Here is a 22,324-nt window from a genome sequence, read left to right as displayed (position 1 = left end):
TTCAAACAGTCAAGATGATTCTAAGATGCAACAATTTAATTTTAGAAACAAGTCTGAAGTGCAGATACCTGACAAATACTTTATTTAACCCAATCAATCATGCTTCAGAGCTATCTAAAAACAGAGAAATCCAGATTGAGATCTTGGCTCACAACAAGTACTAAATGATATGCAAAGCCAGAAAGAGTAATTTGTGTAATAGAAGATAATAAAAGAAAATTGACCCCAAAACATTATTTATTGGAAGTCTGGTATTAAGATCTGGTAACTGGAAAAGGAAAGCATGATTTATCAGTTGGCTTGTCTCCTCAGGAAAAAAAAAAACCAAACAACACACAAAACTTATAAAATTTACATGTGAACACTTTAAGATTATTCATATTTTCTTGACTATATTTAGCAACAGAATTAAGTTATTATTGCAATATTTAATTCGTTTTGTGCAGTGTTTGCATAAATTAAATGCATGAATGTCTGAGAAAGCTCTGGTAATTTCTGTCTGCATTTGTTGGGGTTTGTTCTGTGTGTTGTAGAAAATGGCTTGAAGGAGAGGATCCACCAACAGAAAGAAAAGTCTCTTGCTTCCCCTTCCCCTTCCCCTGAGCATGAGACAGGCAGCGCTCAGCAAGGAGTGTGGATGCCACAGGTCCCAGCGCTTTGTCCCCAGCCCTGGCCAAGGTGCGGAGGACGGTGTCTGCTGTCCCTGGCCCACCACAGAGTGGCTGCAGATTGGCCCAGAAAACTGGGGGAGCTGAGGGAATCAAAACCCAAGCCTGAAAAAATCCTCAGCAATACATTTTTCTAGGGGCTAATCTGCATGAATCAAATCACGAGTCCATTTATGGGTCCTTTATGCACACACACACTTTTATTTCCTTTTTTAATTTTGACTGTTTGGCACACGAGATACTCTGAGATGCCATGGTCAGGGCACAGGGGTGCTTTAACAAAGTAATCTAAGATAATTACAGCTGAGGCAGAGGCCAGTGAGAAATTTCCCAAAGGTGTAATAAAAACCATTTTCCCCAAAATATTTAAATCTGCTTGGAGAAAAGCACCAGAGAACCTGATGGGAACGGTCCTGCGGAGGTGTGTGCTCAGAGATCCCTGTCCATGACCGGGGGATTTGAGCTCAGTTGCCCCACATGCTAGGGTAGCAGTTTCCCCAAGCTTGTCACACAGCCAGGGGGACACCCATGCACCTTTGTCCTAGGATGGGACTTGCTGGGTGGTGCTGGCAATGCAGCAGGTTTCAGGGCAGGAGAGCAATGAAGTCTGAGGCTGGGGCTTGAATGCTTCCAACAGGAGGCAGGTGATAGAGTCTGCTTGTGCCCTGCCTCGTCTCTCCTGAGGTAGATATTTTGCAGAAAGCAAGAGAAAGTGGGAAAGGTGAATTTTAGGTACATTCCTTTTGGTGTTTTAAGTTTTTGAGATTCTAAAATTTTAGCAAATAAAGTCTTGCTTTACATCATTTTGCTTTAATGTGCCCATTAAATGCTATTCAATGGTCCAGCTGAAATAGTCACCTACTTAAACACTAGCTTTGCAGTTTGTTCAGCATTGCATGCAGACAGCATGAGCAGAAATTCGTTGCCCCGTATCTGACGGATTTCTGGTCAGAGCAGATTATCCTTCAGATTGAGGACATTAGCACCTCTTTGTTTCATGTAAAACAAACTAATATGCCATTCTCACTGATACACTGGACAATCTCTGCTTTCATCAGAGACATGGGCAGAAGAGTTACCCACGAGCATTCAAGCCTCCAGACCTCACTGCTCTGAGAGGATTTCATATACAGGCAAATTATGTCTATGAGACATTCACAGACCACCATGTCTGGATATTTCAAGGTATTACGTTTCTTTAAAACAAAGGGAAACCAAGACACTCTGTTAGGAATAGATCTGCTGTTATTTAGGCGCTATAGCTCTCTATCATAACACCTATGATACTCTGCAGAACAGAAGTTCATCTGGTTCTCCCTTCCTCTGTCCAAATTAAAATATTAATTATATTATATATAAAATATGAAGGTGAATAAGACAGTTACATTAACTGCATTTGCAAAATTGAGAGAAGGAAACTTTGCTTTATTAAAGAAAAAAAATAATTTTGTAACAAACCCATCGCCCTTACTGACTGTATAATCTGTATTATTAAAGTAATCCTTGAAAAATTTAGGTTTCACTTAAAGATATTTCAAGCCAGAAAAATATTTTTGCTTCACAACATGTTTAAATGATGTTACTCTTCCAGTTGGATAATGTTCAATTCCTACTCGAAGAGGGTGAAGCCACATTAAGTAGTATTTCATTATTGTATTAACAACAGTTCACTTGCTGTTCTTACAGAATGAATAAGTAAATCACTCACGCTTCAGAGATTCTTCTGCTGTTTATTGGAGATAGGAGGTATTACTAAACACAGCTTTCTAGAACAAACCTAAATTTATCCATTGGAAACCCTCTACCGAAGACAACAATGACCAATCTCTCTCCCATTAATTAAAATGTCAGTGCTATTTATAATACAAGGTCTCATTTACTTAGGCTTTATAAGGTTTGAGTGTCCAAATGAGAGAAAAAACAAATCTCAGTGAGCAGAAAAATCCGTATTAAGAGATAGAGAAGGGGTGAACACCACTGTCACACACAGAATGATGGGTCCTGATGGAGCGGCATCATGCAGTAGTATCAGTCAGAGACTGCTTATGCTTTTGATGAAACATCTTGATGAACATTTTGGAAAAACAATACTTAGGCCAAGTCCTGGAAAGTTTTTGATCTATACTTTGTGCAGGATTGAGGTGATAAAATGACAATTTTACATCACCCTCTGCTCCTCTGAAACCTGGATTAAGGAGGAGTGGCAATAGCATCTGGCGTAGGTGAGCTGAGATCCAGATTTCTTCAGTGTGGAAGAAATCAGAGAAGCTTGTTAGTGACCTCTTTACTACCAAATGCCACCAGAGCTTGCTCCATCTTCCCTTTTATCCCTGTCTAAAAACCTGTAACACACAGATCTGCTATGTAAGAGTCATTTCTTTCTGTATCAGCAAGATTTAGCCTCATGTGAAAAGAAAAATATGACACTCAAAGTACTAAAAACCAGGGGAAATGCAGGACATTTCAACATTGGCTCCAGCTCCCAGCATATTGTCAAGAAATGGAAGAGCTGAATTCCCATAGAACATGCCATATTCAGTGAGAAGGAATGGCCTCTGTTCCAGAATCCTTTCTCCAGCAGCAGTCTGGCATGGATATTGAGGCAAATTGTATTTTAAAACCCCAAGACAAAGCTAGAAGGACTTCTCTGTTTTCTGAAAATAAGCAACCAAGAGTGCACTTTTGCATGAACCAGGTTGCACTTTCAATAGCTGCATGTGGACCTTTGAATCTGTGTCATTGTGCTACTTTCAACATCTGAAATGTCATCACACAATGATTTATACACATAAATGAAAGATAATAATTTCCTTTTAAAAAAAAAAAGTCTCCATTTCTTCTTCATGGTATTATTGTGCTTTATCCTATTTCCTGCGTTGAAAAAAAACATCACATACAACCCCCTGCAAAACATAACCTACTCATTTTCCTTCCATTTATTAATTTTCACCATGATTTTATGATTTGTGATGTCCTCCCCAGAACACAACCTTTCTAAGACGAAGAAATCTCATCTACTTTGTTTCTCCTCATGCAGAAAGTCTATTATCCTAGCTGCTCCTCTTTGTATTTTTTCCTAATTCTGCTGTCTTTGCTGAGTTTGAATGACCAGAAATGCTCCTTGTGTTCAAAAACTGATCATGCTATGAGTAGATAAAGTGGCAGAATGACGTTTTCAGTTTCATTCGCCCATTGTCTGACTGCTGCTTAGCAGAGGGCTAATGATGTCAGAATCATCTACGTGGTAATTCCCCAAAGTCCCACCCAGGAAGGAACCAATTTTGAGCTCATTACTGTCTACGTGTAATTAGGATTACCTTTTGCAATGTGCTCTACCTTGCACATATCAACCTTGTATTTCATTTGCTGCCATTTGTTACTTAGTTACTCAGCATTCAGAAATCCTTCTGGAAGGCCTGGCTTGGATTTGTCCACTTTGAATAGCTTTTTTCACCTGTCGTTGGGAACCTTTGTCCCAGCTCATTTACAAATTTCTTTCTTGTTACTGGTTCTCACACACATTCTTGGGGATTCCCTCCAGTGAATCCCTCAGTTATGAAATCAAACTTTTACTCCTAAACTCCATTACTAACTTTTAAACAGTTAATCTCTGAAAGAACCTTCCCTCTTGTCTCCTGACAATTTAGCTTTGCAAAAGCCTTCCTCTAGACATGCTTCTCAGCTGAACTACCTTCATCCACATAGTCAGTGACTCTTGAGAAACTGAATGACTGAAACCATGCAAGCACGACTGTCTTTGCAAAACCGCACTGTGAATTATGTAAAGTAGTGAGAGATGGGAGCTGTTTCAAAATCATAAAGATGATTTAGGAATTAAGTCTCCAAAGCTATTTTGGTATCTAATTCCTATTGATTCCATTATGCATTGAAGTCTGAGTTTATTGTGGGTTTCTAACTTCCTCCTTATGAATGCCAAAAGGAAAATTTCTCTGACAGTTTCTATCCTATACCTAAAATTAATCTCCTATGTCCTTGAAATTTAATTAAACCAGATAGTCTTTAAAATTGTTTGTCCACCATATGTTGGAAAAAGAGTAGCAAAATTAAATTAATAAATCACATCAGAGACTAAATTAAATACACCGTTTGAAGCCAGCCTCTCATTTTCCTCATTGTTAAAACTGAGTCAATGCTGACAATAAGCATTTAAAACTGGTGAGGACAAAGCTTTTCAGAATGCATTGTACAGAAAACTGTGCGTGCAAGGTATTGAATGGACTAGATTTTCTGAAGTGTTTTTCCCATTCCTGACTGCTTTGGTGTGAAGTTGGTAGTATGAATTACATTCTACACCTGATGGAATAGAAATAAAAGCTTTACAAAGATGGAAGATGAAGAAAGAAAACCATGTCAGAAATATAACCCCCCTGATTTACATCTTGCCTACTGTAGAGTTCTCAGGAAATTCTGATGCCATTACTTTGTAAAGCACAGAAAATTACTAAATTCATAAACGGAAATTAAAAATTGAGAGAAAAATTTAATTCTTGTTTGATGAAAATTATTTAAGTCAAACACCTAAGCATGTTTATTATGACACCATAAGGTAATACACGTAAACTTGTGCTGTTTGAAAAAGCGTCTGTGAAAAGCATTTGTCCAGATCTCAAGAAATGTAATTAGTTTTCAAATGACAATTTTTCTAAAATACTCAGGAGTGTGAACATCTGAGAGGCAGCCATCAAAAGAACACGTTCATCCTGCTATTTGTTTCTTTTCTGTTTCTCCTCCTATCTTGTGACCCTTTTCTCTGTCTTTATCAAGGACAGATTGAGCTATGACTATACGACAAGCAAGACTACACATCCCTTTAGAAGGATAAAGTTAATGACTTCAATGGCAGTGGATTCTGACGCTCCAGTTGATGTCTAGTGGCTTCCAGATGCTCTTTATTTTGTTTTTAAAATGTGTAAAAGCATAAATAGCCTGTGATTTAAGCAAGTGAGATCCTGTCTGGTTTAAAATGAATAAGTTTTTTGTGTAACCTGATTAAAATAATGATAGAGATATTTGCAAAGTCGTTTGGACTCTTTTACCGGTGACTAAGCTGGTAACCAACACAGGTTGAAGACTGTCTTTGGGTGAGACTCCATGGTAGGGTATGTCAGATGGTATGAATCAATTGTACCCTTAAGAATGAAGAGTCACTCTGCAACCCCACCAGCAGGTACCCTAGGCAGGTTGCCCAATAGTTCACCAAGCCTCTAGGTTAAAGACAGACATAGCCACTATCTTAAGGGGAGGCGCTTGAGGTCAGTTCCCCATATTTCATTTTGAAACATGAAAAAAAAAAAGGGGTTCTCTGTCAAAGGATCTAAATTTGGGGTTCTTTCTCTGTGACTATTCCACCAAATCCTTTATATGTAACAGAATGTTGCAAAATAATCTAAAATGTCAAACCGTAGCTTTTCTGTAAGATTATGGTGGTTTAGAGACAGTTTTTTTAACTATATCTGTAGTGCTGAAGTAAATCATATTGGGGATTTCATTGTTCCTGAGGCCAGTTATCACCACGTGGCTCATGACCACGGTAGTGGTCTGCATTATTAGTCTGCAGTGCAGCAGGTTCATCTGGGAGAAAGCTTGGCATGATCCATGCCGGCGTGTGGTAACTCACAAACAGCATGGACAATGAAGTTCCAGCACTCGGATTGACCCCTGGCTCAGCAGCAGGGAGGAAGTCTTTCTGTCCCCACTGTTTCATTTTGGGTGGAACTGGTTTAAGGGCTAAGGGGGGCAATAGAACACAAGCCTGACTCCACAGTCTCATGGGAAAAGCATCTTCCTAGCACAGGCATGTCAGTCTGGATCTCTGCAGGGTTTTGCTGTTAATTTTCAACATTATTGGCCAATTTCACCAGAAAGAGTAGAGACCTTACCACCCTGAAATCTTTCAGGTGATGTCTGGTCAGGTGGGAGAGTGTTGATGGGGTCAGATTTTGCCTGTGAGACTGCAGGTGCTAGCAGTGCTCAGAGGGCTGGCAGGTGTCAAACTAAAAAGCCCCTTCAGCTCCTGGGGGATTTCACTGCTGAAAATCATGTAGTGGTTATGGACCTCTGGCACCTCCAGGGCCAGAGGTAGGGGGTGTAGGGATGGTGGCTTTGCTTGCTTCCAGTAGCACTTAGATCATCACAACAGCTATGGATTAGGTGTCTCTGGTGCTAAGTTTTGTAAAAGTGTAATATAAAACACAGAAACAAGTGGCAGGGTAGAAACACAGTGCCATTCTCTTAATTAATTATTTAGCCTTTGAAAAAAGCTTTGCTGTTAAAGGATGAAACAAAGCTACATAAACACACAAATTTTTGCAACTAGCAACAAGCTCCCTGTTGGGAGAACAGGTAACAAACCAATCCAGAGAGTTATCATGGAGAAGGAGATTCAAAGCTTGCTCAAGCAGAGAAGGAAGCCAAGCACGTGCTCCTCATACCCCAGGTGAATGCTGTACCTCTTGTATCCAGGGTAAATCAGTATCTACTGCAGTCCTCTATAAAAAGCTAGCATAAGGACTGGGCACACTTCCCTCCAGGTTTTGTGAGGAAGAAGTGGCACAGCCAACTGTGTGGAGGGAAAAGGAGGGCTCTAACGCACCTTGGGAAATGAGTGGCTCCTTACAGCTAAAGGTTGGGTGCTGAAGACCTGAAAGAAATTTAAACATCCCTGTCCCTGATTTCAGACGGCTTCCCACTTGACTTACAACAGTGTAAGCTCAAAAGCAGGGCTATGACATTGAAGATTAATTGCTCAGCCCCATGCGAAAAAGCTGCAGCCCGGCAGGGCACAGTGGAAGCTGGGACTCTCCAAGTGCTGCAATGAGCTCAGTACATTTTTTTCTTCCCATAGATCCCTCAGGAGTAACAGAAATTACATTTTTGAAAAATGAATGAAGTACGTATGGCAACACAGCTGCTGAAAATCTGTTACCCTTTTTAATCACCTCTTGTGTCCTGTGCATGAAATTTTATCCTTCAAACTCAGTAAAATGGCAAGTGCTGTGAGGAAGGCAGCTGCCTGTATTATTGGAGGACTTTGTGATGTTATTAAGTCATGCAAGAGAAGCCTTGCCTACAAGACTATCCAGAAGCTAGGTCTCAGTGGGTTCATCTTTAAAATACTTTACATATTTATAATCTCTAGGACAAGCAGATTTTCAGAGTTTTCACAGAAAGACTGTAAATAAATAATGTTGAAAAAGGAGAGGACCGTGTTTCTTTTTCTTAATGATGGTGAGGGATATAAAGGAAAGGGATATAAACCCTGGATAAGTGCTCAAACAGCCTTGCAATATCGGTTTCCCACCTGCTCGCAGGTACACTGTAGACTAGTCCTCAGGCTGAAGTAACAGGGGCACCAAAGCACTGTTTACTCTCTATCCTCCTTCCATAAGCACTCAATGTCACAAGCAGTCAGGGTGTCTATTTCTCATTTGGTAGCCTTGGATCACACTACTGGTTATTCATGTTTGTGTGTCATCTCCAAGGTAAGGAGAGCAAGTCAGGTGATATATTCAATTTGAATGCTGGAGCTGGGAAGAGAGAAAGATGCAATTATTGAAAGAGGTGCTTCTGTGAAGGAACAGTGATTTACATGCTGAATAGGTGTAAATTATCCTCCCTCCCCACCCCCAAGTTCAGCAAATGTACTTCTAATTTACTATCTTGCTGCTGTGATATTTTTTCTTGCAGTCTCTGATTCTCTGTTAAGATCAGAAGGCTGTGGTTTAGTGAGAGGTACGAGGGAGTATTCCCTGTGAGGGAGCGGGCTCCTTGTGAGCCCAGGAAGTGGTCATTTTAAGTCAACAATGAAGTATTTGTTGGTTAAAGAGAAGGTCTTTAACTAGGGCAAGCTACTGGACCTATAATTCATCCCTACTGGAATGAAAAATACAAAGCTGCTTGTTTGTTGGTTTTGACTCCTTCATGGAGGGCTTCCCATGACTGTTAACAGCTTGTGTATTATTGTGCTATCAGACAGGAGAAATGGCAGTGGGAATCTACCAGCACAGTCACAGACCTTTCATCACACAGTTATGATGGCGATGAAGTTCAGTGGCAGTTACTCATCTCTCCAAAAACAAGTCTTACCCACTCAGACAAGAGAGAGAATGGATTTCTGCAAGATGGTGCTATATTATCTCGCACTATTGCACCTAACTTCCCAGTAACCACTAAATCCAAGTGCCCAGTGCACTTTGAAGTACTGATTGTCAGAGCACTCCTGTGAGCAAGGAGGGACCTTGACCTACCCTTGTTTCGTAGATGGAGGTGCAAGGCTGTGGCTGGGTTGAGCCATGGACACACATTGCCGTGAGCCTGGGCCCTGGGATCTCTGGGATCTCTGGGTTATTCCATTCAACCTGGCCAGAGCAGACTCCCTGCTACCAGCATGACCATGTTTCCTCCCCACAGCAAGCCCAAGGAGAGTAATAAGAAACCTGTGGAGTCAGATCTCCTCCCTGTGGGTTTGAGATAGAGCTTGCTGCCCAGCGCATTTGATTTAGTCATAGCTAGAAAAATTAAAGCTCTGATTCACACTGGCAGTCACCTAATTTACATGTATTTTATATCAGTTTTAATTGCATGCTTTTCTTTGAAACATGAACTTTGTATCATAGCTTAATCAGCTAATTTGCTGAGGTGCTTTGGAGGGGTGCACCTCAACTACTCAAATATGTGGTGTGCTCAATAGATAGATGATTGTGTGTCTTATTTATCTTCTTTATCTCCCAGGAAGATGAAGTTGCTCGTGACAGTCGATTCAATTTCAGTGGCTATGGCATGGGTCACTGCCTCCAAGTCAAAGATGGCACAGCAGTCAAGGCTACTCCTCCCAACCCACCTCCTGCACCACCAAAGGATTCAGATTCCATCAAAAAGAAGTTTGTTGACCGTGCAAAAAGGATTGATACAATATCCCGTGCTGCATTCCCACTCGCCTTCCTCATTTTCAACATCTTTTACTGGATTACATATAAAATTATACGGCATGAGGACATTCACAAGAAATAGGCAACTCTGGTTCTTCAAGACTTCTTAGCCAAAGTGATCCACGTGTAAATAAACAGCGAAATATCTTACTGTCATTTGGACTAAGGGTTGGTGTGTCGTCGTCCCCCCCATCGTCGTCCCCCCCCCCCACCCCCCCCGCCCAGGACAATGAAGAAAAAATGAACAAAGAGGATAAGAAGTATAAAAGGAAAAGTGATTAAATAAAAAATATGCCGGCAGACCAGTCAATGAGGGTTCCCCTCATGTACTCTCAGTGTTGTTCTTCCAGATTCAGCATTGATCAGACATCTGTAAACGGGGCCAAATTTTACCCAGCTTTATCACTAAGAAAATACCTTACAAAACAAAAGAGAATCAGAAAACAAACAATTCTCCTAACACATCTACCAAGAGACTGTGGTGGCTACAGTACAGTGAGTTATAAGAGGACCAAACTTTTTCAGGATGTTGCCTTTCTATTTGAAACAAGTCTACTGAGCTACATTCCATGACCATGTCTGTAGTTAGTGGTTTCACTAAGGAGTCCTTTTGTGGGTTGTAAATTATTTCTACTGATAGGGGAGAAGAAAAAAAAAACCCGAAAAAAAAAAGATTTATACTTTACTATCCTTGTGGGTGTGCATTTTAATATTATCTTGCTTTACTAGAGTTGTAATTTTGGGGTTGAACTTGTGTGTTGTGTGATTTATTTGATAGTTGACACTCCAAACCCAGTGAAACTGCCCAGTTTATTTTTGTTGGAAGCCAGTGCACTTACTTTATTTTATGTCTGCTGATTTTACATGCAACTTGAGGTGCCAAACTGTATTTTACCTATTGTGCTACCCTGTACCACACAGCTTAGTAAGAACTTGTTTCCTCAAAGGTGTAGCTCAGTTTAGCATTGAGTTTCTATTACTGCTCTCATTGTAGCTGCAATCAATAGCTCTATAGGTAAACACAACTTGTTTACAGACCTCTAATTTGTATCTTTACTCAAAGTGGCTATCATTTTAAATATCATTAATTAACCTAAGAATTTTAAAACTGTACTGTGATTTTCAGACCCTGTTACCTTTTGGTGCCGGATCTGCGTTATTCAAATCCTTGCTACATGTTTTAAAGTAGAAAATTAAAAAGAAAAAAAAAAAAAAAGATGGTATTTTTGCTTACACAGAAGACAACCTGTAACATAAGATGAATCAAACATTAAAATTTTACACTTGCTGTAAAAGGGTTTATTAAAAAATGGTATTTGTTCAATTTCAATAAAGCTAAATGTGGTACTAACATTTCTTCACTCTTTTCTTCATTTGCAGCAGCAGGGCTGCTTGTGCCAGGGCCCAGCTCTTCCACCACTCTGTCAGCAGAAAGAGGGTGAAAAGCAACCTTCTGCTGATCTGGCTTAGCATGCCAAATTTTGCTATCTATCCCGCAGCAAAGGAGCTGTTGCAGCCCCTGGGAGTACTTTAAGGACTGTGTCAGGAATGTTGCTAGGATATGACAGGAACATTTGCAGAACGTTTGCATTTGAAGAGCCAGGCTGGGGGTAGAGGGCACTACCGTCCCTGCTCACAGCATCCCTGCATGGCCAGAAGCATGCCTCAGCTTCACACATGCTGTGCTTGGCTTCAGGGGAATCCTAAACTTTCTCCTGACTTTCTTACTGCTTCACTGCTTCACCACTTCGGTGAGCTGAAGGACATGCTGAGATGGCCTACATCAGCTGTCTCATGTAGATATTGTAATGACCCATAGTTTCAAAGCAAATTAAATTGCATCCAGTTCAGTGCCCTTCCCTTGAGAGGCCAAAGTACACACCCTGTAGCTGCTGGACAGATACATCTTTCCCCTCCCCTTAGTGATGAGATGTGGTACAGAGACACTGTAGCTGCAGTCCCCCTCCAGCTGCCTGCAACTACCAGGCTTTGCTCCTTTCCCAGGACAGGGAGGGAATCTAGAGAGCTTGACAAGTCTAATTCCCAAAGAGTTACGTAAATTAATGATAAAAAGCCAGCTGTGCATTTTATCTCCCCATACCCTCCTCAGCTCTGTGGACTCTCCTGTCACTTACACCTGTGACGGAATTGGCAACGGTCATCATCATCTCTTTGAGACCGTGGATACAAACAGGACTGACAGCCCCAGAAGGGGGGACAGGTGAGAACTCAAGGCAACTGTCCAAACTATTTTGCTTTGCAAAATAAGCTTTTGAATCAAAATTAGGTATGATAATATTTGTAATCTTTATAGTATAAAATTTGCTTTTATTCCTTTTTAAATCGGAACAGTATTAGATTAGTGGGTAATGGAGTGCAATCCTAGTCCCACAAACTCCTGCAGGGTGAGGGTACCCAGCTGTAAACTGTGGTTTTATGTGAAGTTAGGAACCTTCATTGATACATAAACATTCAGACCTCACTTTTACCAGCCTTTCATTCAAGAAACTCTGCTTTAAATGAAGGTGTAATGTCAGAATTAATGTTCATCCTCAGCACTTAAATGTGTTGGTAGTGACTGTCAGAGCCTATTGCTCATAGCTCCCCTGTATGACCACAGACCACTGCAATGGCAATGCAAAACTTTTATCAGCTAATGGATGTTTGTACATCCCTTTTTGTGGTGAAGCTCATGTGCCTCCAGCATCCACATCACAAATTCACCTGCATGCTCTGCAGCCCTTGGCTGTTAGCATGGACTAAATAGTTTGCTAAAACATTCTGCTGATCAGATTTGAGGTATGCTGACAGTATCCATGGGAAGATTGCTCCACTGTTGCCTTGTATATAAACCGAAGTCCAGTTGTGGGAGTAATCTGCACAAAATCGTTGCTGATATCTCTTCTGACACAGAAGTTCTCAGCACACTGGCCAGTTGTCTGTGAACCGTCTCACACAGAAATGGTTTGATACCAGATGGGCATCATAGAACCTTTCCTCAAAGAACATGGCTGTTACCAGAAAGATATATACCAGCTGAGAAACTGCTTGCAGATAAAAAATCAAATAACAAGCATAGCAGGTCTTACAGAAGGACACGACTTTTCTAAACAAATGCTCGGTAGGGTTATCAGAGAAACAAGACTCAAAAACCAGTTACCTTGCACTCAGAGAAGTAGCGAATTATATAGTGAAGTAGTTTCATTTCAAGACACCATTACAAGAGGAAGACAAATGGCTTTAAAGAGAAGTTACGGAAAAATAGCCTTTGTAAAGCAGGACACACAGCAGGATGGAAGGAAAGACTCTTGGGATTAATTCTGAAGATCTTCCAGATGTATTGGAAAACTTGCAGGTTACAATTATAGCTGGTAAGATAAAATGAAGCCCTAGGGCATTTAAACTACTTGCATTTAGCTATAAAGTAATTATGATGACTTCTAATTTATCAAGAAAGCTTAAAAAGCTTTAAGCATATCTTTAAAGGATGCAACATCAGGTCAGGTCGTTGGCACCCTGTTGTTACAGGCTGGACCTCAGTGGTTCAGTACTCAAGCAGAAAGCCTAACCACCTCTTGCCAGACAGATGCTGCCACATGCTGTGATAAAGCCAAATCAATAAAACAGATCTTTGAGAAAAACCTTGTTGCAATAGGAGGAAAGTAGAAAAAAAAATTTAAAAAAGTGCAATATGAGATGAGAGATCTCTTTTTGTTCCTGTTCCCTGTTTCTTTTTCTCTATATTTTTTCAGGCAGCAGTGGCATCACTTGTGATATACTGAAACGTAAATGATATGTGGTGCAGCAATAGAGACTTTTGGAGTCTCTGATACAAGATACCAGCAATTCATAATTGCTGGGATACCACTCCCATACACGCGACACCTCTGGGGTCAGATTTTTTCTTGTGCTACAGAGGAGAGGAGTAAGGCCCAACCCCATTCATACACAGATGGTGAGACTTTCTCACTCTGCTTCCTTTCTTCCCCAGCGTGAGATGCTAAAGGCAGTAGGAAAGAGCTGATGGAAAAATAATCATCTACTGAAGACTGAACTGCTACAGCCCTTAATCTTTGTTCAAACCCATCATTGACACTGGTGGCACAGAAGCTGCTGACCAAATGTGAGGCACAAGCCAAAACATGCAGCCTTACGTATCTCACATTATTGACAACATTTTGGAGGAGCCTGGAACTAATCTTTGTGATTACGGGCATAGGTATTTACCAGGAAGGGCTCGTAGTGGGCTGAATTGCTGACTTTGGCTCAGCAACAGAATTATGGATCACCTGAAAGTGACATTTCATGAACTGATTCAAAAGATCTGACTCAGTACAAGATTAACATTTCTATATTTAGAAATATATTTCTAAATACAGAAATAAATATATTAGATGTGTGGGCATAAAAAGTATATGCACAGTTTTCTAATCCTTGTTCCTTTAAAATTAGAACATGGCAAGGAACAGAAAGAAAAGCTGTAGGATAAGCTTTGCATTACACAAAGTAGTATGAAAAAAAGTTAATTAGTCTATCTATTTTTAGTATTTACAATGTAGTATTTGCAGAAAATAAGTCTCCACCAGACTTTCAAGGTAATTTATTCTAATGCTTTTTGGCAGTTTGTGTCTTACAATGTTTTGTAAAACTAGAAAGCCAAAACCAAGGCCATCTAGAGGAACTCCTGCTTGGGAGAATAATCTGAGCAAAGTCATGCTTTCTCCACAAATGTCCTTACATTATTGCGGTGAATGAAGAGATGGGACATAGCCTGATGCAAGCAAGATGTCAATTTATTGTACAGAAGCACGAGTTTATATACACTTTCAGAAGCCACGCGTTTTAAACTGATTGGTTCTTGAAGCTAAGCATTGCATCCTAGGCAATCCCCGATTGGTGGTTAACTACCATCAATTAACAGCAAGGTGTTACCTTTCCTTGGCGCCATCGTTGGCGCCATTCCCTTGTCTTCTCTCAGCATGACTCACCCTGTTGATTGTTATATATTCACATTCCTTGTCCTCCCAGGGTTTGTGGCCTACAAGCTCAAGCACATTCCTTTCAGCTAACATGGTCCTGATTTCCAGGCCCCCTCCTGCACATTATCTTCTTTGTTTTGACAGAAAGAGAAAAAGAAGATATTTGTGTTATCTGAAGATACTTTTCCTATTTTTTGCAAGGAAAATGTGAAATGTCATCACATTTAGGGCTAAACTGCAGAACAGGAGCAGATTCACCAGTTCCAGACAAACTCATCTAGCCAATTTATTTCCAATTCCAATGCCATGCTCACTGAAATCAGAGGAAGAAAAAAAAGAAAAAGTGCTTCATTGGCTTCAATAGCTCCTAGATCAGTCCCTAATGAAGGATAAGTTTCCAATGCCAAGCACTAGAAATAATCTGGGAAAGAAAATATTCAGAGTGGATTAGCTCTCTTCAGTATCCTCTAAGGAGGAATAGAAACTTGAGTCAAAACAAATGCCTCAGATAATAATTAGGAAAATTGACTTTGTGAAATGCGTACACTCAGTTCTTTAAGTTCCCACTGAAACAAACATGAAATTAGTATCTTTGCTATGGAGAAACCCTGCGAGGCAATACTAATAAAAAAACAGTGAATTCTGGGGATCCTGACAGCATTTTACTTGTGCTAAAACCTAGAATTTTACTGGGAAAAATCATATAAAATCCTGTCTATTCATCTGAAAGGCTGTATAATTTATACAAAAACAGCTTCTTCAGCTTACTACTGTAAGATCTGAATCTGACTTTCAGCAGAGAGGGTTCCTATTGCTGTGGACAGCAGACAGCATGTGCTGTGCCAGGAAAATGGCAGCTGGATGCATTGCTCCTCTTTCCACTGCCTGGGAAAAACTGCAACACCCTGCAGGGTGCACAGGGGTAAAATATTCCTTAGCAGCACTTAGTGAAAATGCATATACACAGAGGCGTTGAAGGATTCACAGATTTCCACCTTGTCTTTGCTTTGACATGAATGCGTTTTCCCTAAGGTGATGCAGAGTGCTACCCTTGACATCGCAGGGTCAGGCCCACGGCTGGACATGTCTGGAAATCCCATCTTTATCTCTTGGCTCTTGGAGAATTCCCTTCTCAGCTGTAAGACCTCTTCTCCTGCCTCAAAGGGTCCCCGGAGCACAGCAAGCCAGATGTGCCTTTGAAAAACAGCTTTGACAGCCATTACACAGCACCCCATGGCTCCCAGGCATGGAGATGAGAGCAGAGAAGAGAGGATGCACCACCAGTGCTTGGTGTGGGAAAAGGACCATGTATGCAAGGATGCCTGTCCTTGCCCTGGAGAGCCCAAACCTAGGACGTACTCTCCAGAATATCCTCTAGGGCTCGCAGGTTGGGTTTACATCACATCCTGAAGCTGACTGTGCTGTGGGTGCTGAACCTGGTTCCAATGCTGCTCAGAGACCTCTTTACTAGCGCTTTCAGCCTATCCTATGCCCTGAGATGTTTAATGGGGTTGCAGCTGTGGCTGCAGAAATGGTTTGAGAAACTGTAGCACTCAAAAAAAAACATTCCCTGTTTTCCCTGTACTCCCAATGAGAAAAGAGCCAATGCAAGCAACAGAAACTAAATCAAATGTATTACTGGTATTTGCAGCAGTACAAAAGACCCTTGTGTGAACCCACAGTAGCCTGGGCACTGACTGTTTTCTCCTGACCCAAGGTACCAGAAGAGTGTGCAGCGAGGGCTTTGAGGAGTGCAAGGGCTGGTGCAAGAAGAAAGGGAGCTCAAGAGTGATGGCAGTGGGGAGATATGGGAATGAACCAGCCAACACAGACACCATCTTGGGCTGTCCTGCAAGTCTGGCCTGAGGTGAGAGCCCACTGTGCCCAGCACAGTGCCCCTGAGCAGGACCAGCCAAAGGGAACAGGGAAAGGGGATGCCCATAGATGGGAAGTGGCCCAGTAAAGGCCACAGAGCGCAGCAGTGGTGGGGCCAAGAGCAGCGCCCACCCCAGATCAGACTAACAGGAAGGGGGAGAATTCATCAAAGAAAAGTCAAGTCTAAGATATGTATTTACGGAATACCTTCAGTCTCATTTGCTGGGTGCAATCCTGCTAATAAAAGTGAAGACCCTGCTGCAAAACACTTGATAGAGCACGTGTTCCAAACAGGAAGAAATCGGCATGTTGTGTGTGGAACCAGAGAGCCTTTAGAAGGGATTTCCAGTGAGAAAATGAAAGCACTAATTTATTTCATGGTGTAGGCATTACCTCCTCCTCTGTGCATCATCAGGCAGATGTTATGAAGAGGCATGAGAGTCTAGAAATGAAGAAGCCTGCTGCTGTGTGTTTAAAGGTGTCCCCTTTGCTTCAAGTGCAAAGGGGAGATGTGTATGGCTGCTTTTGGGGGGGACCAACATGAACAGTATGGACAAATGTGATGCAATAATGAGCTAATTAACCTTTAGAAAAGGAAAGTGAGTGCATTTTTCCTGTAATAAGCTAATGAAGTTTGTGCTCAGAGAGACATGTGGGACATCATCAGCGCAGCTCTTTAGCAGGGGTTGCCAAAGATGGTTTTCGGAGAAGGGGTGAAGAGCAGGGCTGCTACCGAGCTTAAAAAACAAGGGCTGCTGCAGGAAAATTGGGTTCCCCTTCCATGTGTATTACATGCATTGTAATAGGGCTCTGAAAGCATGTTCTCTGCTTGGAAGAATATCAGAATCTTCCACTAATCCATGAAAGGAGCAAAGTGGAAAAAAAGCATCTTTTTTCTTGCCTTTTTTGTTTTTTTGTAGTAGCTCAAGTGAAAACCAAGAGCAAGTTTTATGCGGACCTTGGATGCAATCTGGGCATTACAAGCTGATGGTGAAAGCTTCAGTATGGGCAAGATCTCAGTCTGCATCTCAGCTGTCTGCTGTTACGGCACATTTGATTCTCACTTTAGGGCCCAGTGACTTTTTTTCCTTGAATTACTGTTATGAGAGGTTTCATCACTGACCTTTCTGACGTTGCAAGTACAGTAAGAGAGCACAAAAATGAAGAATTTACTAAACATAATTTAGAATTTCAATCAAATTTTCATCAGAATCTGTGTGTACAATAGTGCTTTAGAGGCCTTTTCCAAGGGACACTGGTAGAGGCTAAAGAGCATTTTAATGTTTCCTTTGATTTATTAACATTGGCTCATTTTTTGATTTGTGGAAAAGAAGTGCCCCATTAATACCTACAGTCACATTTTACATTAGACATCCTATATGTGCCCAATTCTATTTTTAAAGGAACTAATTCCTGTGCGTTTGCTGACTTATTCCAAGCATCACCAAGCTTCAAAATGTAAGACTTTTTCCTGACATGCAGGGAGTTTCCTTGGGTTCAAACAGCTGCATTGTTATTCCAGCTGTGGCTTTCTGTATTTGTATCAGCGAGCAGGACTGATTTCATGACATTAAGGAAATAGGGGAGGATATTTTAGCATAAATTAAATATGTATATTTGCTGCTATAACAGCAGAGAAAATTTAACTGGAAATTAATAGTTTCTGCAGCTTGAAAAGCTTCAATCACATTTGTGCACATGCATGCAGACACACATACACACACACCCCGCCCCCTTCACTTTGCTTCCCTTAATCTCATTACAGTATTTATTTGGCTGATATCCCTGAAAATTTCACCTGCTATCCAGCGCTTGCCAGTGTTGTAGCACAGAACAATATCTACCTTATTTATCTCTGACCTAGTTGTGGAAAGGGTCCAAAAGTTATCTGCAGCCTGATTAATCTAAGTCTGATCTGCTAATATGCTGCCACGGATTAAATACATACATCATCTGACATAGCTGAGGCACAGCTCAGACACCCTGTGAACGGCTGCACTCAGATGTACCTGCAGTGATTTTTGCTAAGCAGCCACTCTGCCCGCTGTTCTCTGATAAAGTTTCTGGGTCACATCCGAAAGACTTTAGCAGAAAATGCGATTGTGGGTACTACTGAGGTACATCTTTTCTGCAAATTAGAATCTGATCTGATATTAATAAATGAGAAGGGAAACGAACTAAGAGGCCTGGGGAGAGATCTTCAACCTCTCCTTGTGCCTAGTGCTGGTAGAAGAGCCACAACGATGCAGAAGGACTTCATAAACCCCATCTGCAGCTGGGGAGGATCCCCATAGCACCAGTGGTTGGGAAAGCAACCCCAACCTGCCAGACCTCTGGCAGGGCACAGGGAGTCCTGCCTGGCATCAACAGACAGGTTGGGGGGCACCTAGATTAAGCTATTAGCAGTGTCGGTCCTTGGAGCAGTGCAAGATGAGGCTACTTTACAAGTGGGTTTGTTAATCTTGTCATCACAGCTTGGTCAAAATGTCTTTTTGAGGCTGAGTGAACCCTAACGTTCACACTCGTGTTTTCAAGCTGTGGTTAAATGGCTGTGTGGTTACAAACCAGTAGCTTTTGCAACTGCCTCATGCAAATCTCATCTTTTGGCCATTGCAACCTGGTGGGTTTACTCACTGCCTTCCTGGCTTCACTAGCTATTCTCCTTTCAGGCTGGGTGGAAGAAGTGAGCCAGGTCCTCTGTAAAATAAGGCAGATAAAGGAAAAATCCATCTGCCAACACCAAACCACACACAGCGCTGCTTCCCAGCTCAGCCAGGCAGGCTTGGGAGGTTCCCTATGAGCTGGTGCGAGTGCAAGAGGGTGAATTTGTTTGCAGTGTTGTGTGTGCAAAAGAAAGTGTAATGGAAAGCAAAAAGAAGCAGGTTTTGGAAAGACCTCAACAAGAGCAGAGACTTCTGGAAAGTGCTAACAATAACAGGAGAACTGAAAACAGGGAGTGGAGAAAGGGCTTCCTCTTGCGCATCCCAGTGGTGCTCTGAGGAAGACAAGCAGGACTCCAGCAAGGATATTGTCATCAACTGCTCTTTTTAACAGAAATCGCCTGGCAGATCCCCAGTATCAGCTACTTGGTCAGGGGTGCGTTTGTATTATTAGGACAGTCAGCTGGGAGAACGGCCAAGGTTTATATTAGCTATATGACCTGCTGGCTTCAATGGGTACTGGAGAGCATCTCAGATTTTTGAAAGTCTAACTGCACCTATTGGACACTAGTCCAATGTTCCTTGGTTTTAAGAAGGTCAGCACTGCCCCCTCAATAAAAAACCCTTATAAAATAAATTTTATAAAAAGAAAAATTCTAGGCTGAAATAATGGAAAATCAAGGTGGGAATGACCTTAAAAGGGATTTTTGGAAACTGTAAGAAGTCATAAGTTTATCTTTGCTTCGGTAACTCCCTGTTCCCTCACCACTGCCCATGGTGAGCACTGAGGTCATGCAGCCACAGGAGCTTCTCCTGTGCCCCCTGGGACTTCCTCTTGCTTCTGCTCCATCCCAGTCTTCAGTCAAGAGGCTCTTCCTGACACCTTGCCTTAGGAAGGTCATCCAGTGAAGGATAAGCAGCTAGGACCTGGAGAGAAATTGTTGGGACACATCAACAGATAAACTGATAGAAAACTTGTTGTCATGCACAGTGTTTTCTCATTGATACGTTCTCATGAGAAAAACTCAGTTTCTGCCCACAAAATTTTGCAGCTTTATTAGTAACGTTCCCATTTCATGGGGTTTTACAAAAGCAATCATTAAATTTTAAATCAACAAAGTCATTCAGCAATAAAACTGCTACAGAAAGCCCCATTCAGCTTTTCAGTGTTGAATGTACAGCTATGTATCCAAGCTATAGAACAAGTTCCATTGAAGAATTCCTGAGACCCCATTGTTCCTGCTAATTCCAGGCAAACTGTTATTTTCTAAACTACTCCATGCCTTTTCCAGGGTGGTGGCTTATTGGGAATTATTTTTTTTTTCTTTATTAATCATACCTTTCCAACTCCGTGCATTGGGCTTCAAGGACACAGGGGTTTTTTTTAATTATTATTATTATTATTTTCATGCATCATTGGAGCACCTAAACAGTATCCTACAGATTCAGAACATCAGGTTTCCTGTAGTGAATGAATCCTTCAAAAACAGTGATATTATTAGCTCTTCTGTGTCACTGAACAGACTAGCTAAATGCTAAAACCAGAAATTTCATTAAAGATTAAAGAAATATCATTTCATGTTTCACCTATTCCATTAGTATCAAAATTGAATTCTATCTTTCATGACACAACTGAAGTGCAGTGCAAGATTTCAGATATACTATTATTTAAACTCTCTTCCAAAGAAAGAAAAAAAAGGTTCAAAGTCCTTGAAGAGCTGTGTCTCAGCATGACAGTATGTTTTGTCTGACCATTTTAAGTCACTAAAGAACATCTTTGCCTTGTGATTTTTCAATAACTCCCTTTCTTCGTGCACCACTTGAAATATGTTAATGGAGACATAATTTTCAGGAAACGCCAAGCACTCATTCTCTGAGTTTAAGGCCTCCAAAGACTTCTTTGGTGGAATACCCAAGAAGTGAGGCACTCCAAATTATTAAGTGCTTTTGGAAATCTCAGCCTTAAATATTATGTTCAGACTGCTTCTTTTACCTGAAGTTTTTCCCGGTCATTTATTTCTAACTCCTTCCTCTGTTTTTTTCTCCCAAAAAGCAGATCCTGAGCAGACCTCTGACCTTTTCCCCGGAGCCCAAAACCCCTGGGAACATGATGGGTTGCACTTTGCGTCTCTGCAGTGGGAAAATTTTAAAGGACTGTAGAATTTGCCTTAACATGAAAAAGAAAAACTGGAAAAGGTGCCTGTCAGACATTTTTCTAAGATGAGCATCACAGTGAAGAGGCAAGTCCAAGAGGTCATTCCATCATGTTAACATTACCTATATATCTCTGAGCCAAAAGATTAAAAAAAGACACCCAAATCTTCCCAGATGACACAACTCTTCCCCACTGTTCCTATATTGGTTTCAGCAGAGGTTTTTGGAAGATTAACAATATCCAAAAAAGTAACTGTCCTGCACAGGAGGGTGTAGATCTCAGTTACGTCCTCTGGCTGGAGCTATGCATATATAAATATAAATATAAATATAAATATAAATATAAATATAAATATAAATATAAATAGAAATAGAAATATAAATATAAATATAAATAGAAATAGAAATAGAAATAGAAATATAAATAGAAATAGGAAAATAAATAAATATATATATAAATATATATATGTGTTTGTCATCTATACATATATAAACATATATATATATGTTTGTCACATTGTTCCAGCATCATCTAGCAGGAGCCATGAGGTGCTCTACCATGATTCTCCATGTTTGCCATTTTCTACATTTTCCCAGTGTTTTAGGCCCTTGTTTTTTCCAACAGCAGGTACTGGTGTCAGAGTAGGGCAGGCCATGGGGCTTTGCATAGGGAGTGAATAAGCTTCTCCCCAGGGGAAAGGGAAACCTGACAGCACCGCTACGCTTGTGAAATGACTGAGGTTTTTTCAGCACCTGTTTGGGGAACAACGCAGCAGGGCTTGCTCCAGTCTTTACTTCCCTGCAGATATCCTTATCCTAGCTATGGTCAAACTAAACAGCTTTCCAGTCCATGCACCTGTGCAAGACGTTGAGTACCTAAGGAAAGAACAGCTGTGATGAATAAAAAGGAAAATGGGCAAAAGCATATATTTTTTTGAAGCTACAGCCCCAGGGCAGCTTTACAGAAACTGAATCTCTGTAGTGCCAGGAGCAGCTTTTAGTCTCTTTTCACTTCAGGGAGGGGGTTGCCAGCCCTTGGC

The 22,324-nt window shown here is 41.1% G+C and overlaps 1 protein-coding gene across 8 annotated transcripts in view; it reads left to right on the top strand.

The window, feature by feature from the left end:
* The window catches only part of GLRA2 (glycine receptor alpha 2), a 131,519-nt gene extending 120,550 nt beyond the window's left edge, over positions 1–10,969 (top strand). For all 8 annotated transcript variants that reach the window (XM_037378270.1, XM_037378272.1, XM_037378269.1 and 5 more), the window contains one exon: positions 9,420–10,969. In XM_037378270.1, the coding sequence (XP_037234167.1) occupies positions 9,420–9,698 (279 nt within the window). In that variant the 3' untranslated portion in view covers positions 9,699–10,969. The remainder of the gene's footprint in view (positions 1–9,419) is intronic.
* The last annotated feature ends 11,355 nt before the right edge of the window (positions 10,970–22,324 follow it).

Source organism: Falco rusticolus, chromosome 2, assembly GCF_015220075.1.
Source record: "Falco rusticolus isolate bFalRus1 chromosome 2, bFalRus1.pri, whole genome shotgun sequence".
Taxonomy (NCBI): domain Eukaryota; kingdom Metazoa; phylum Chordata; class Aves; order Falconiformes; family Falconidae; genus Falco; species Falco rusticolus.
The sequence above is the reverse complement of the archived record's forward strand: the minus strand, read 5'-3'. Positions and strand labels throughout refer to the sequence as shown.